This window comes from Pavona decussata, unplaced genomic scaffold, assembly GCF_977016875.1.
Source record: "Pavona decussata unplaced genomic scaffold, jaPavDecu1.1 SCAFFOLD_134, whole genome shotgun sequence".
Taxonomy (NCBI): Eukaryota; Metazoa; Cnidaria; class Anthozoa; order Scleractinia; family Agariciidae; genus Pavona; species Pavona decussata.
In genome coordinates this window covers 3,550,200-3,566,603 of record NW_028145547.1, presented here as the reverse complement: position 1 = coordinate 3,566,603, position 16,404 = coordinate 3,550,200, and the positions used below count along the sequence as shown (strand labels likewise).

Here is a 16,404-nt window from a genome sequence, read left to right as displayed (position 1 = left end):
TAAACGCTTTTACTTACTATCGCCCCATATGCCCCGCCACTTTTACTAAGGAATTTTTCCTGACCCCTGGTCCCTTGCCGTATCAGTAACCTTCATAGTCTAACATTATCGTGTTTTTCGTTACTAGGATAAAGTTATCACCTCCAAACATTGTTGTTTTAAACATCTTTCTCTTCTATAGGGGCTACCTTATATTTTAGTCAGATAATTTTACGGTTTAGTACTCGTCATCGTCACGCTTTTTCACGGATGTTGCCGGCCAGAACTTGTTTGTTTGTTTGTTTTTTCCGTACATGGCTGCGGGAAATTAATGGAAAAGAAAAACTTCTAACACCCCTGGTACAATAGTGGAAGTAGAAAGCCTTTACTTTTGTTATGCGCTCACCACCAGGGTCCCGTCCCGCTTCTCGACGTAGAAGAACCCGAGAAGTTTCCAGTTGGATTCCCGGTGTCCGAGTGCGAATGCGGGGGCGCGAGTGATGCGCGAGGTTGCTTCTGAAAACAGTGAAAAGGATTAAAAAATAAAAACACATTTTCAGGTCAGGCACTCCCCAACTACTATAGCCTTGGAACGGGAGTTGACTTAGGCCCTCTTCAGTGAGTAGTAACGAAAAAGATGGACCTGAGGGTAGGGGAGTCAGGTTGTGTGTGGCCTCGGTGTTTGCTCGTGTTTTATGCGCTTTTGCGTGTCTTACACCCGTCGGCGCGGCCCGCCTTCGTTGTGACATTTTCAAATTTCGCACATATTTGAAAGGGAAAGTATCTTCCTTTCAGCCAAAATTTCCACTTCAGTGAGCTGTCTTTTACTTTGTACGCAGGGATTTTAGCTTAACTTTACATGAGTGAGGTTGAAGTTGAAAGCTGTAGCCACCATCTTTTTTCCTAGAATGTTCCTCAAAAAATCACTTGGCGTGACGCGAAACTTAAAATAGGTATGCGCCGCACCTCTTGAATAAATTATTAACCAAACATGGCCCACAAACAACAGTACGAATCACTGCCCGGGAAAAACGGCGGTGATCCACCAGCAATGGCGAGCAAAGGCGAAACTGTGATCGTCAGCCAGCCGACCAAATTGTCGGAGACAGAAGAATATGTGCTCAACCTGGATCCCAACACGGTATCAGGTAAGTTAACGATTCTAATGTAAATCTTTTCGCGTCTTTGTTGTAAGATTATACAATGCTCAAACATTGAATTGAAAAGCCGCCATATGCGAAAGGTTTGAATATTGAAGGCCAGTTTGTTTGGACTTGCCGTGAATCGAGTTCACAAATAGACAAAACTGGTCATGGTAAGGCGTTGAATTCAAAACTCAAAAAACAAACAATACTTGATGTCGCTGTATATTTGACAGTCAGTTCCTTGCATTTTATTCATCCCTTGGGCGTTGTCATGTATGAATACAGCGATGAATATGTTCGATCATTCTAGACTGGCTTTACATGTAATTTCGTTTCTCGTGTTCTGGTACGTAATCAATATATCATTGTTCGGTAGATGGCGATGTATCCTCCTATAGATTGTATTCTAGTTTTCTTTTTACTCAATCGAATGGAAAATGTGATCAGTAGTTCAAATGCAGAGTAGATTTAAGCTTAAGCTTGCTCATAGAAAAACATGACAAAATTGCATCTTAGTAGTATGTGAAACCGAAAACTGCGAATGTTTGAGCCTTTAATAAGTATTGATCTGAGATGTGACTCGTGGTAATCGGCACAAGCATCCTGTTTACGTGAACATATCTCGTCGGGCTTCTAGTTTCCACCAAGCAATTTGTGTCGATCAATGAAGTGTGAAGTCAATTTCAAGGTTACGGTACGGACGGCGCGGTACGGCCGTAACCATTACAATGTGGTGTACTTTATCGCGTTGAGGAGATATGTATAATTTCTTACTTTCAACCCATGATCGTGAAATGCTTTATAAACAAGTACATAGTCTTTTATATTTTTTTTTACAACACATCTTTTCTGCAAGGCATGGGGTCTTACCAATCCATGGCAACAAATCTGGCTCTGAGAAATGTATTCAAATAGCCTCAGGCTTTGATGAAATGAAGGTCGTTTTGACATTTAAAGCTGATTGTGCTAATGAAAGCTTTATTCCCCTTGTTAGGGTTGAGGTATGCAATGCTGAAGGGCCATATTTGGGGCCTTTGATAATGTCCCCACCTCCCTCCCCCCCTCCCCCAACACACAGACACAAAGTTTTCTGAGCAACCTGTTGGCATTCCTGAGATGTCACACATTTGCCTATGAACAACATTTTTGTCAGCAGTGAAGCATAGAAAGGATGTTTTGCTCCATGTAACACACCTTGATTTCCCATGGTCATCTGATCTAGTCTTCGTCAACACAGCACTACTTGTAAGCCATGTTCACTTTAGCAACACTGTTACCGTATTTATTCGATTTAAGCGCCCACCTTCGAATAAGCGCCCACCTCGAATAACCACCCACCCTGAAAACCCAAAAAGTTAATAAGCGCCCACCCCACCTCCCTCCTAATAAAAAAAACATTTCTGTACTAGCGCTATCCAATCACGAAGTAAGAGGAGCGTCAGTTGTGTTCCGAAATTTGTTTTAGATACGGTGGTCAATGAACTTTTATATTGTTTATGCCTTCTTTATGATAGCTTTTCACTTTGTTTTGTCTTGTTGAAGCGAAATAAACTTGTTATGCCTTGTTTTGCAATTCTTTCAAAATGTCCTCGCTTGCTGGAAATGTTGGGAGAATTATAAGTACCCACCCTCCAATAAGCGCCCACTTTGAATAAGGCCCAGTTCAGACGCCGAACTTTTCATGAGCGGAACTTAATTCAAATTAAGGTCAGCCCAAATCATGAAAATCCCGCCTTTTGATTCAGACGCCGAACTTAATTAGCCGAACTTAATTTGCTTGAAGCAAAACCAATCTAAATGTTAGTGTTTTTTTTTTTTTTTTTTTTGATGTTTTTATTTTTTAATTTGAAATACGTTATAATAATTTATGCAAATTTAGGTTCGGCTCATGAAAGTTCGACGTCTGAATCAAAGCCCTTCCAAAGCCAAAATTCCCGGCTGAGCCAGGCGGGAAGAATGGCTGAGCCGTTCCAAATTGAAACAGTCGTTCTCAACTGATTCAGATGCCGAACTTTTCATGTACTTAATTCGAGGTATTAGGTTCGGCTCATGACAAGTTTGGCGTCTGAACCGGGACTAAGCGCCCATCTTTATGGGCCCAAGATTAAATAAAGTGCCCAGGGCAGTTAATCGAAAAAATACGGTATACTGTTCATCAGTACAAATGCTTATTGATTTTTATACAAATTAAGATAGCGATAACAGCAAAGGCCATATCTTGTTATGACTTTCCAAACCCAACTAGTGGTTCATTTCATAGTGGAGAATTTGATCAGAATTTTTTTTAAAAGTTTAAGTCAAAAGTCAAGGGGGTTTGCCTGTTGGGAGTGGGTGGAAGTAGGCTGGGGGGGAGGGGGTGGGGATTACTTTTGGAATTGACATAATGCTACTCAGAGCTTGTTCCTTGTACATTTCTAACAAGCCTATTTTCTAAAAATTAAGGATGTACTTTGTACTTTGGAGCAATGCAGTTTTGTTGTTGTTGTTCTTTTCATCCATTGTTAAATTTAACAAGTATTTTTTGTACAAACTACTTGTACATGAGTTATTTGACTCAAAGTTAATGCTTTAAGATTACAAATCAGACCGTTACACTTTACAGGTATCAAATGTTCAATTTTGCACTTCCTTTTATAACCCTTTTCAATAAAAGATGAGAGCAAAGGAAGAGTATTATTTCTGTGACTAGACCACAAAAGTTGTCTAATTTACCTATAAAACAATTAGATAATTAAACAGGACACACTAGTACTTAGAATTAATCACACCAATTAAAGCGAATGCTTTACGATTTCATAAATATATTATTAAAGACTTTCAGTTTCATCTTTTAAATGCATGGTGGGCTTAAGGTCAAATTTCCGTAATCTATATGCAGCCTAATTTCAAATTTCAAAGTTGTATAAGTATACATTTTAATTCCACTGGTTTTTCAGTGTAGTTCTCTGTTTGAAATTATGGTTAGGTTGGTCTGTACAGGAAGTTGTTCAGAATTTCCTTGAGCGTGCTGGACTAGGTTACATGGCAGAACAGTTTTCTGTGAACAAGATCAATGGAAAATGCCTTATGCTGTTGACGGAGGTGAGTACTTTGGGTCATTTTTTATGGCATTGGGACATTATTTTCATCCTAGTGCAACTTCTTTTGTCCTTGAACCTGGAAGAGGTTTTTTTAAGTTCTAAAGTTGAGATCATTTCTTGTCATTTTTAAGGAAAAAAGCAAATCTTCAGAAGCCTTGAAGTTAGTTACAATAGGAACTGTTCTTTCCTGTTATCTCTTCGATATTTCAAAAAGCCACGATTGACTTTTTTGACAGCTTGGCTCAGAGTGTTTAATGTTAAATAAAACAGGAAAGTGGTTTTAAATATGAATTATGCCACAGAGTCTTGCCTGTAAGTGTTAAAATGTTTGTTTCGTGAATGTAGCTTTATTTAAAAAGATTCTTTTTTTATTTTGTGGGTTGTTGTTTTGCTCAGGGTCACCTTCATGAGCTTGGAATCAGTTGTCTTGGAGATAGAATCTACCTGACAGAGCTCATTGGATTACTGAAGAAGAAGAAAAGAGAAGCTGATCTGAGTGCAGCCAAGTGGTCTGGTGTCACGCCTGCCCCTGGTATTGCTTACAAAGAAGACTGTGGTGAGTGCTGCCTGGCCTACTTCTGTCCATGTTGCTTGGCTAAGACATACTGGCGCGTAACAGGACAAGGTGTGTTCTACAAGCGTGAGCCTCCGTGCGGGTTGTGGATGGAAGGTGAGAGTGTATTTCTGTTTTAAATGTATTTTTGACATTTTTTGGCGTAGCCCATGTGTTGTACCAAGTGGCAGATCCAGATTTTTGTGTGCGGTGGGAATCTATAGGCTCAGTCTTAGAATATTAACATTTCAATAATATTTCGAAGTGTAACAAATTTCAGCCCTCCAGGACTTTTTTGAGAATAAGATAAGAGCTTGGGCTCCTCCCATAAATCTGCCGCTGGTACCACTGCACAGTGGGTGTATTTGCTATATTTTAGAGCTGCAAACAAAAGATAGCCAGAGATCATGTAAAGTCCAACCAAAATTAGCCATTGTCTGACTTTATCCCAGCTTTGATCAGGCTATTTAAAATTCCAGTGACCACTATTTGTAAATGACTAGAAAACAGCTTGAGGATATATGGTTTTGTTCGAGTTGGACTGATAATTTCCTTTTAACTGAAGAAAATTATTTGCAGCGCAGTACTGTGTTGATGAACTCAAATATGACTCTGAAGAAGTTCATGGATACAGTTTACCCTTGGCCTCTGTGAAAAGTGCCTTCCAGACTCTCCCTCCCTCCACCACCTAAACTATAAAACAAATCAAATTGGTTTCTCTTATTATATTCACGGAGGAAGATGAATTACCGGAAACCCAAACTCGCAAGGCATAAGAAGCGCCACTTGAAAGCATGCATGTACTCTTGCATGCATGTAGGGTGTGTAAGGCTTTTGTCAGTCTTACTCTCATTTCCTCGCTTGCTCCAAAACTTTTTGATCAAAGACTGTTCCCACTCATTTGACTGACCAGTGCAGAAATCATAATAATTGAAGGTTATTCTGAACCATAAATTAATGTTTATTTTCCAAATTGTAATTTTCCAGTTCGAACAGAGTACATGGATTATCGATTCTTCAAGGATCTGGAGTTGAAAACAACTCGCAAGTGCCTGTGTTGCTGCACCGCCACAGAGCTGGAGATGTATGTTGACGATCATGACAGCAGTGCAGCTCAGAAGGAAGGTGAACCGCCCAACCCTGGTGCCTTCCATCCTCACGTGCTGCGACATCCAGAGGCACAAAATGTCGAACAAATCATCAGAAATTCCTGGAACAAAGTTCGGCTTGTTGCTGAGTAGGCATTGTGCTTGCAATGTATTGCATTTAGGCCTGCCAGTTGAAACTAAGGCCACTGAATTCAAATACTTGCAAATTGGATTTAATATCAGTATTGAATTATTAAGGTTCTTATATTTGGTTTTTGGGCTAAGGTGTTATTTTTAAGTTGTATTTGTACTCATCTTATAGGGTATCAATTCCTGCACCCTAGGAGCATCAAAGGGAAGTTCAGTTTTTCTTTCACAACTTAATTATAGTTTACTTCTATGTAACTAAAATTAGATAGGGCCAACTGAATTTAAAGCCTTCGTGAATTCATACATCAAAAAGGTAATAAACTGGCCAATCAGTAATAATATTAGTAATGACAGATAACTAAATTTGGAGAAAATATATGGTAGTGAGGGTCCGTAATGTTACCGTAGATTCATGCAGGAGGGTAACCAGTGATGCTTAATTTATTTTAGTTTTATAAGATGTCAACATACATATTATATAAAGTTGACAATGAGTCGAATCCATGTATCTATTTCTGCTTATTCTCTTACTGTTTTGTATTAAATCAAAAAACAAAAGAAAATCCAAATGTATTTTCTTTTATAAAGAACTTTTGTTTTTGCTTTACATCAATTTCCCTTACTCAAAGGGATCTTTTTGATGGTTCGGAAAACGACATACTAGCTTAGTTCTCCGAGGCTCATGATCCTTCAAGACATATTTTCATACTGGGTCCCAAATAAATTCCGTATTATAATGCAACTCATGGAATGTACCAAAATAAATCATATTTAAAAACGTGTTCAGGTGTGTTTTAAAATTGTCTGTAGTGAGAGCTTTAACAATTGTCTTGCACGAGTTCCTCTTGAGAAAAAGAAAGCCTCATTTTCTCACTTTGCAAATGAACTTTAAGCCATGAATCTCATCACGAAAACAAGGCTTCGTGCATAGCTTTTATTATGAAAATTAGTTTTCATTTGTATGCATACATGAAAATTTTCGCATGAAAAGCTTTGTACTTAGCCTCGCTTTCGTAATAAGGTTAAAAGCAACTTCGAGAAGTTACACAAAGGAAATGCAAAGAACACAATTTTGTTCTAACATATGACTGTTCTCAGTGAAAAACAGTCACTATGTGTCTGCAATCTCAACTCGGCTCTTCCATGACTTACTGAAAGAATAAAACTAGAAGCTAGCTGGGGGTAACATAGAATTAAGAATTAAAATGTGAGCGCATAAGTTAGTTGCCACGGGTCAAGGTTTCCTCATGACAATTATCACAAAACAAAGGTACAAATGTGAAATGTGAGAGATATGGCAATGTCATGCACACTAAGCCAGTTGCGTACAACTTGACGTAACTGCTGACGCCGAACGCTCAGCCCAGTAAAAATCACTAGAACGACGTCGAGTTTATGCAGCTGACTTTAGGGCCTGGTTGTTCAAAAGCCCACTAACGCAAATACACGAAGTTTTGACCTTGCTCGCTTCGTTAAAAATGTTTTTTCTTTAAGTTTATTTTAAAGTAATGGTAAAGAAAAGTCTAAATCAAAACTCTTGAAAAAACGTAGCGTTGGGGCCCAATTGTGTTTGAGAAGAAAGGAAACCTCTGCCTGGGACCAGGGTAGGAAAAAATGTTATTGTTAAGGTACCATATAGTCACCCACATAACCCTAACCCCAGCCCTCCATATAGTCACCCTTGCCTTGCCATGAATTCCATGCCAAAAGTTCACACTAACTCAGGGTCGGGCGTTTAAGAAAAAAACACGTGATCAAATTCAGCAAGAGGAAGAAAAATGCCATCCCCACAATACCATTCGATCTGATGGACGAATATTGAGACCCAGACTTCTTCTTGCAATGAGTGGTACTCGGTTGCTCAGTCAGGCTCTCCTCTTTGGCAAGCCTTTAATCTTTGTCTTTGCATTCACAATAACAAGTTTCTGTTTTGTCGATAAAAATTATTATGATAAAAGGCAGCGTAAACAAACGGGAATTACACTGGCACACGCTACAAAGTGGTTCTTTATTCACTGTTTCGGAGTGAATTGGATGAATCTAAGTTTTGGTATTACATGTATAGTCCACTTATCCTACCAAATTATACGTGAGTCGCTTGACCACGCTTTTACCGGTAAAATTTGCCGGATTTTATTTGAACTCTTCAACGGCGTACGGGAGTCGTCGAAAGCATATAAAAGCTTCAAGATTAGCTAGAGCGATGGTTTGTACACTCCTCCACCTCCGTCTGTATCCAATTGCAACGCTCGACAATTATTCTCTTCTTGCGTTTGGCCCGGGCCTTGGGCAAAATATTACTGACGATGCTAGAAATTATAATAAAAATTTCAGAAAAAAAAAAGACAGTTCTCAAACCTAGAGTTGACTTTTTGTTTAGTTTGAATCACATTGGGCGGGAGTCTGCATGAAATTGCTTTCAAATACCGTTTTAATGCCGGCTTACTTCAGAATTGATAACGTAAACCATACTGGACTTACTGACCGCAATGAATCTGCCAGACCACAGCGACAAACCAATAAGTAGTACCGGACCTCTTGTAGACCTGGATCAGCAAATTATTTTTGAAATATTAATATATTTCAGTACTTATAGCCATTTTGTTCATTTATCGCCACCTCCGCCGTTAGGATTAGTCTGCCGTCTATATTTTGTACTGGACTGGCAAGTGTTTTTCCATGATATTTCAAGGGTAAGATGTGAACAAACCATTTGAAAATTCACAAGAGGTATACGTGACGTATGTCGTTAACATGGCAACGGACGTAGCATCTGTGTCCTTTTTATTGTTGCTTTGTTTTGTTTTTGTTTTTGATCCCTTTGCAAAACACTTTTGTCGGAAAAATCTTCAGTACAACGATAGGATATCATTCTCTTAACGTCAAGGACGTTTTTCTCAAAGTGGCTTCTTTACATCTCAAAAGATATATCAAGACGGTTTTCAGTTAAAATTGATTTACACTTTTCATTTAGTCGTTCTTTTAAACAAAAGTTTTGTTGGATGAGCCGGGGATTTTCCCATATGATGGATGAGGTAAAAGGCATCTTGCGTTTTCCAGATACAAATTCAAGTATAATCGCCGTCTGACGAAGCAATCTCTAACCTTACAATGATGTGAGCAACACTTGTTTGCATCACATGTAGCAGGAGTTCTCTTTTCTGAACCAAATATTGGCATATAGTGCCTAGCAGGTGGCACAATTCCGTGATGAGTATATCATCTGTCCTGGGCTGAAATAAATCCAAGAGGGTGAGGTTGCCGATGGGCCTGTTTCTCCATGAGGTATTGTGATCTATGAGAGCATGCTCTCCATTTGCCAGAAATGAACGAAATCGAATGCATCATTTTGAAGGGTTGGTGTTACAAAATATTGAAAACTTATCACTCCGAAAATGGTAGGTGCTGTTTTGAAGAAATTAGAAGGACTAAGGAAAAACTTATCCTTGAAATTGGTTCATTTTCCGTTTACGAACTGGCAAGTCTGGCAGCCGGCCAGTTCTGAAAAATGGAAAGCCCCCCTTTAGAAACTTCTGTCCGGGTGAGAGTCAGAGCCTAAAGTGATCGTGGAAATTAAGACGTCGATCAAGAATGTCGTCTTTTAAAGCTAAAAACAACTGAACAAACGGCTAAGCTCTGTATTCTTGCAACTGGGCCGAGAAAACCATCAAGGTTGAGTCACGATTTTTCTTACACAATCTGAAAACTTCGCTTTCATAGCTTTGTCGACAGCAAAGGTCTGTTTGAACCTGTCACACAAGTAGTGTTTTCTTTAAATTCAGATTAACGTTTCCGTCGGCCGTAAGCTCACAGCGGGTGAGGTAGACAGCTGCAAAAATGAATTTGTATTCGGAGACTGATCACCTAGTTTGCACGAAGGAGTCAGTTTCTTCGTTAAATATTGTCATGATTCCGTTCATTTAATTTCATCTCATTTCAATTTCATTTTCATTGCCATCGGGAATGGTACGTCTGACAGACATGAAATATTCATCAAGGCGAACTTATAATCGGTCGCGGGTGCGTGAGGACATGTTTTGATCATTATAAACGTTGCAAGCTGTTCGCGGTTGATTCACGCTAGAAACCATGATTGGAGCATGCTTTGCTGTCGTTCTGTTGTGCTGTGTTTTCCGAGGTAAGAAGTATTCGGTACCTGGTGACTGTAGTCAGATACAAATATTTGGCTGCGTGTAAAACCATGTATATATTTCGTTGACTGACGAATATTTGCGAGGTTTCAATATTTTTTCTTTAGCAATTTTATACGTATCGATGTCGCAGTAGGAAAATAGAGTCAAAACGGTTCTACTATTCAACGGCTGCATGATGAAGTCGATTCAATGTTTATTTTTCGGAGAATTTTTTCCTTTCCCGTATGCAAAGAACTTTTTAAGTCATTGAATGCTGAATTTCATGTCAAAACAATGCTTTCAACATTTTCAGTTCACTGTCATGGTATGGAAAACAATTACTGCCTTTCACAAATGTTAGAGTATGATTAATCGCTTGCAATAGTTTTCGCATCTCATAATTCCATGCGCTATAGTTAAGTACCGGCGAGAAAATCGAAAGAAAATTCCATATATTCCCCCCCAAAAATTAAAATATTCGGTAAGAGATCGAGAAAACTGATAATGCTGTAATGGATCTCCTTGGACTTTATGCACGCAACCTCCACCTGTGGTTAAGCCATTGAACAGGCAAGTCAGTGCCGCAGACACATACTCGATTGGAAAATGTCGCGGCTTCCACGCTTCATCTTTTGAACAATTACAGCTCTAATTGGCTCACCATGGGATGATGACTTGAAGTTCTTGGTTAAACATAAACTTTCAAAATGATGGTAGCTTAGACAGCAGGAGCCAAACACAACACAAGCCACGACAGACACAACAGTTTAAAAAGTGCAAATTCTACCTCGGAAAAAACAGGATAAAAATGTACAAACTTATATATTCCATTAATAATGTTAATTATATGATAAGCTTGATAGCTAAACTCAAAATAATATTCGTACTTCACTTTTGAATTTTATCCTGCAAAGAACCATTTACAGCATTCAGTTCGTCTAGGAAACCGATAACCTGTTTTTAGATTTAGGGCTCACAAAGCCCACGAAACGGATGTACTACTACATGGATAATAGGACATTTTCACTATGGCGTCATTTTACTACAACTACCAGAATCCTTCTGGTTTTTGTTTTCTCATGCAAATTAGAGCTATTCTTCTTTGCTCTCCACTGGAATTACAAAATTTGAATTTGAAAAGGAAAACGAAATGAATTCTGGTAGTTGTAGTCAAATGACGCCATCATGAAAATGGCCTATTACAATCTATTTCTGCTTGGATTTGAATACAAGATACTGAATATTATTGAATACCGTTATATGGGTCATGTAAATCAGTATATAATTTTAACGTTGCATGAGTTTACGTTTGGTTTAGATCGCACAGCTTATCCAATCGGAAAGTTCTTTACTGACCAATAAAACGTAAGCATTTGACAACGAAAAACATCTTATTATCCCCGCTTTCCCTGGTCCTCAAGAAAGCGATACTCACAGCACTTGCTGGGGGCGGGATAGGGGGGAGGGGGTAATGCAAAGTAGGCATATCGTAGTTCAGTTATATATAGCAACGTAAGCGTTCTGTAAACAAAATATATATGCTTCAAAAACAGTAAATAGAACCAAACTGCATCACTCCGGGAAAATAAAACAAAATCGGGTTTTAACTTAAACTTTCTTACATGCAAACGATCCCTGTATGGGGTTTGTAAGTTTAATACCTTCAGTGTTATTTTTTCTGTTCAAAGTAGTCTTTTCATAATATTTTGACAGTTTTCTATGATGCAAGTTTACCAGAACTCAACAGGCTAGCCTGGCTTCACTTTTGTCTAGTTATCTGGACCAAGACTGGTTTCCTACGAAATGAATGGAGGAGGGGAGAGAACCTTCGTTTCCTCCAGACGGATTCATTTTCCTTTTGACACTTTTTTGTAGAGACTAAAGGCAGCCAAAATCATTTTTAGCTTTCACAGTAGAAATGAGACTTGAAAAGTAAAGAACGTGATTCTTTTTCTCTTAAAAGCATCTTTATTATGGAACGTGTGATTAAGGGAACTATGAAACTGCAATGACGCGAATTTAAAGAGAACTAATACAACGCCGCTCTGATCGTTTGCACAAGTTCTGTAAGCTGTTATTTTATTATGAAAAAATTAAAGACGCTTCACTCTTTTAGATCATAGTCGTTTTCTTTCAATTCTGATATTTTTACCTCTTTTCTTTAATTCCAGTCAATCTTTGTGCAAAGAACACAGCGTGCATTCAAAGAACAGTTGAGAACCATTGCTGTCGCTTTCCGTTCTATTACAAGAAGATAAAATACAAACGTTGTACTTATCATGGAGATGCTCACAATCGCTTCTGGTGCGCGACGGATGTTAAGTACGATAAAAACGACACTGGCTGGGGATATTGCAAGTGTAAGCTATTATCACCTCGTCTTAATTTTCATAAATTATCCGGTTTTCTAACTGATAAGTGTCGGGAGACCTCAACCGTAAAATCCAAGAAGAGGTACTCAAGTATATTAGTGACAGAGGGGAGGGTGTAAAGATCTCTTATGGATTAGCAATTAGCGACAAAGAACTTTTTGGTTTAGTAATTTTCTAGTGGACATTTTTTTATCGCGAGTGGAAAGACTTTGATAGCGGCTTCTGATGCGGAGAAGAAGTGACCTCTTCAGGGTACGTTCTAGGTCGTTAGGCGTTAGCCCTTTTTGGGGTCCAGTTTGAGCCCAATAGGACCTCTCAGTTGCGTCTAACAAAATTGACTTCAGTCGCACCTCCTCGTGACTAATATACCTCAGAGTTCTCCTCCCTCACACCTTGGCGTAAAATAGTGTGATTTTTCAAGTGAGTGTTGCGTAAGACCAAACCCAAAGTAATCATTGCATTGAACCACAAAAAAAAAAAAATAAATAAATAAATAAAAAATAAAAAAATAAAAAAAAAACTAATAATAATAATAATAATAATAATAATGATAATAATAATAATGATAATAATAATAATAATACACACAATGTTGTTACTAAAAATCTGAACTCGAAGAAACTACAGCTAAATGCTTGTTGTACGGAAAATATGTGCAAGCACTCTGGTTACGATTGATCTTATAGTTCTTTTACAGTTCTATCTGGTGTAGAAAGGAGTGCGAGTTGTTAATGTGGAGTAAATTAAAACCAATGCGAATGCACAATTAAACTGTACTTGTGACAAGCCGTGTATTGGAAACCGCTCAACATGGCCAATCACAGCGAATCCAAATAACGCGTGGACCAACTGAAAACGAGTCGACGCAAGAGCACGTGTCCAGTGCCAAGCGCGGGAAAACAGCGCATGTTCTGCTCAGGTCGGTCGGTTTGCAAGCTCAAGGCCGGTTCGTACGAACAACCCACGATTTCCCGCTTCCGAAGGAAACTCGTACGGTATCCAAATAAGTTAACGTACTCGAAGGCGAGCGCATAAGTTTTGTTTTCTAATCATTAATGTATCTTCTGTTATGCATAATCAAAAACGTTTAGACATACGCTACCGATCTCTACCATCACGGAGAATGGCAAATCAGAGGAGACTGACAGATTCTGATTATTCCAGTAAATATTTAAAACAAAAATATTCATCATTTGGTTGCGAAATGAGCACGGCGAAACTGCGATCCGGCAGCTAGCCGTGTCCCAGTACTTAGCTCAGTCGGCTAAGAGCAGAATCCAATATTTCTGAAACTGTAATCTTTCATTACTGTTTCTTTCTTGTAGTGACAGAATCTCAGTGTTTCATTAAAACTACAGGTGGAAATTGCTGCATCTTCCCGTTTAAGTATCGTGGGATCGAGTACAAGAACTGCGCAGCGTCGGTAGGCAAATCTCCCAGCCTGCACTGGTGCGCTACCAAGCCCGAATTCAACAGATCGAAGAATGTTTCGGGATGGGGGTACTGTGCAGGTCAGTAAAATTCAACCTTATACGGTCCCTTATACGGACACAGCGGCAAAATAAGTGCGCATGCTCGTCACGCGTGAGCATTCTTACGCGGCTTAAAATGGGTGGCATTTTTAAAATTCCCATTGTTTGTTTTCGTTTCGCGGGGATAAGCCCAAATCAAAATAGATAAGGTTGCCGCTTTCAGGAAAGGTTCCTTCGAACTTCCTCTATCACATATCTTATTCAACAAAAAAAAATATTGTGTTAACAGGTGTGAATTTAGCGATTGAAGTGGAGCATTCGTAATCGATTCTCTCTCGAATCACAAATCTGCGGAGCATGGGCACTCATTTTGCCGCTGTGTCCCTTATGCGATTATTTTATAACGTGGGGACTGTAGAGAAGTTTTCTTTAGAAGTGGGAAGTAAGGGCTACCAAAAGAGTCAAGCAAGTACTTCTGTGAGTTCGATCTGTCCGCGGTTACAATAATGAACCTTTAGCCTACATTAATGTCTATAAAATGATAAAATGTTCAACTCATTGCTTGCTGAATCCTCTTCTTATTAAGGGGTTTAAAAACGGGCTGATCAGAAACATTAATTTAAGAGTTGCCACATCTGGCCATAAAGAAATCACGCTGTTTCTCTTTTATTAACAATAACTTTATTGAACATATACATAAAACAATATTGACAAGATACAAATACGAAATATAAATACAAATACAAATTAAAGCTGAAAACAAGGAGTCACTGAATAACTTACAAGAGTAAAGACAAAGACAAACTAAATGCAGAAGCCCCGCTGTTAAAAAGAGATAGACAGCGCTTAATACTGTGACCAAACACGATGATTTTATAAAGTGGGGGCGATAAAAAAAGACATTTTCTTTAAAATTGCGGAAGTAGTAGAGTTCGGAGTTTTGATTGTTCTCCTTCGTTCCCCTTATAGAAATTCAGCGGTAAGTATTTGAAATTGAAATGGTGTTTTCGCTGACTCAGTGCATTTTGACTCCATTTTGTGTCAACTTCTAGGAAACACATGCTTTACTTGTCGAAGCACTGAATCATGGGAACACTGTAACAACAATAAGGCAAAAAAGACATGCCCTTATGGGATTGAACATTGTCATAGATCCAGTATCAATAAGACGTTTACAAAAGATTGTACAAACCACGACGATTGTTCCAAGTCGAGGCTTCGCTGTGACGAACAGACCAGCGGAGATGATAGCTGCACGCATGACTGTTGCTATGGAGAACTATGTAACTTAGGAGGAAACTCCAAAACATACGGTAATGGAAACCTGGCTTCGATTCTTGCTCTTTTGTTGGCCATAAAATTCACCTTCATGGAGTTTCAGTGTTTCTAGAAGTTGAGGGAAGAAGGCGCCAGAGTAGTGCGTTTTTCGAATACCCGGATTCGTAAAATGTTTGAAGTCCACACGGAGGATAAAGCCGTGTTCACATTAGTAGGGTGCATAATTTAAAAGGTTTATGAAAGCCCCAACGTAACTCTATTGGTCGGAGTATAACGGAAGTCTAACATATAGACACGCCTTTAGTTTCCAATCAGAAACGGAGCGTGACACTTCTCCGTGACCGCGGTCGCGCATGTTTACACCGTCAACTTTAGCTTTGAAACAGTGGAGACACTAATTTAAGTGGTACTCTTTCCATAGTCGAAATGAACCAATATGAATTGTGGCTAGCGCTGCTTCAGAGCCAGCGAGTGTTTACCGCCCAATTTGCTCAAACTATTGTTACCATTCGTAACTGAGCTGAGCTGATCCATTAGGTAAATAAAAGTTGACTTTCAACTGATTACGTCGTCACAACCGGCGGCCAGAATTGCAATGGCCAATGAACTAGTACCAGTGCGGGCCGCGTTTTTTGGCGGGAATCTCGGCGCTTAGTTCGTTCGTCCATTTAGCTTCACTCCCCCTCCCTTCGCCGCCTTTCTTTTACCCGTTCCAACTCTCCTCTGTGTTTTATTCCAAGATTAGTAGTGGTTTAAAAACATAGGGCTTTTGACCTATAAAGTGTGCTTAAGGGATCCACGTTTAACTCAGGGCTTTCTGAATTCTCCCCTTATCCTGAGGGGCCAATAAACGGGTTGATCAGAAACATTTAAAAATGCTGATTAATACTGCGGCTCAGTTAAATGAGATAATGAGAATAAAGATAAAACGCGAACTTAATTTTGCTAGTACGTGTACAAGTAAAATTAGACAATTGCATACTTATAGTTAAGTGTCTGCAAGTATTTCGATATTTTATTTTGTGCATATTAACAGTAGTCATGGTGAGGTTCAAACGCTAGAATATGCCATTGAAACGAATAAAGCCTAAACAAATTTAATTCAAGCAGCTATAGTGTTGTCATGTGTGTTGACTGTGTCAGGCTTTGTTGGT

At 39.0% G+C, this 16,404-nt stretch overlaps 2 protein-coding genes across 3 annotated transcripts; both read left to right on the top strand.

Moving 5' to 3' along the window:
- The first annotated feature begins 917 nt into the window (after nt 1-917).
- Nucleotides 918-6,777, top strand: LOC146467795 (uncharacterized). The gene is made up of 4 exons (XM_085125430.1): nt 918-1,127; nt 4,090-4,205; nt 4,601-4,874; nt 5,745-6,777. The coding sequence occupies exons 1-4, from the start codon at nt 971-973 to the stop codon at nt 5,996-5,998; spliced, it is 801 nt and encodes a 266-aa protein (XP_084981556.1). The 5' UTR covers nt 918-970; the 3' UTR covers nt 5,999-6,777.
- A 3,073-nt stretch (nt 6,778-9,850) lies between these two features.
- On the top strand, nt 9,851-16,359 carry LOC146467794 (uncharacterized). 2 transcript variants are annotated; one of them, XM_085125396.1, is made up of 4 exons: nt 9,851-10,133; nt 12,300-12,488; nt 13,859-14,011; nt 15,025-16,359. In XM_085125396.1, exons 1-4 carry the CDS (start codon nt 10,085-10,087, stop codon nt 15,360-15,362), a joined length of 729 nt encoding a protein of 242 aa, XP_084981522.1. In that variant the 5' UTR covers nt 9,851-10,084; the 3' UTR covers nt 15,363-16,359. The 2 variants fall into 2 exon arrangements, with proteins under 2 accessions (XP_084981522.1, XP_084981521.1); XM_085125395.1 differs by having other exon boundaries at nt 13,826-14,011.
- Nucleotides 16,360-16,404: the final 45 nt, after the last annotated feature.

Coding starts and splice junctions, on each gene's coding strand:
- LOC146467794 (XM_085125395.1), top strand. CDS start 10,085: ATGATTGGAGCATGCTTTGCTGTCGTTCTGTTGTGCTGTGTTTTCCGA. Junction 12,489..13,825: donor TGGCTGGGGATATTGCAAGT/GTAAGCTATTAT, acceptor TCTTTCTTGTAG/TGACAGAATCTCAGTGTTTC. Junction 14,012..15,024: donor GGGATGGGGGTACTGTGCAG/GTCAGTAAAATT, acceptor GTCAACTTCTAG/GAAACACATGCTTTACTTGT.
- LOC146467795 (XM_085125430.1), top strand. CDS start 971: ATGGCCCACAAACAACAGTACGAATCACTGCCCGGGAAAAACGGCGGT. Junction 4,206..4,600: donor GCCTTATGCTGTTGACGGAG/GTGAGTACTTTG, acceptor TGTTTTGCTCAG/GGTCACCTTCATGAGCTTGG. Junction 4,875..5,744: donor GTGCGGGTTGTGGATGGAAG/GTGAGAGTGTAT, acceptor GTAATTTTCCAG/TTCGAACAGAGTACATGGAT.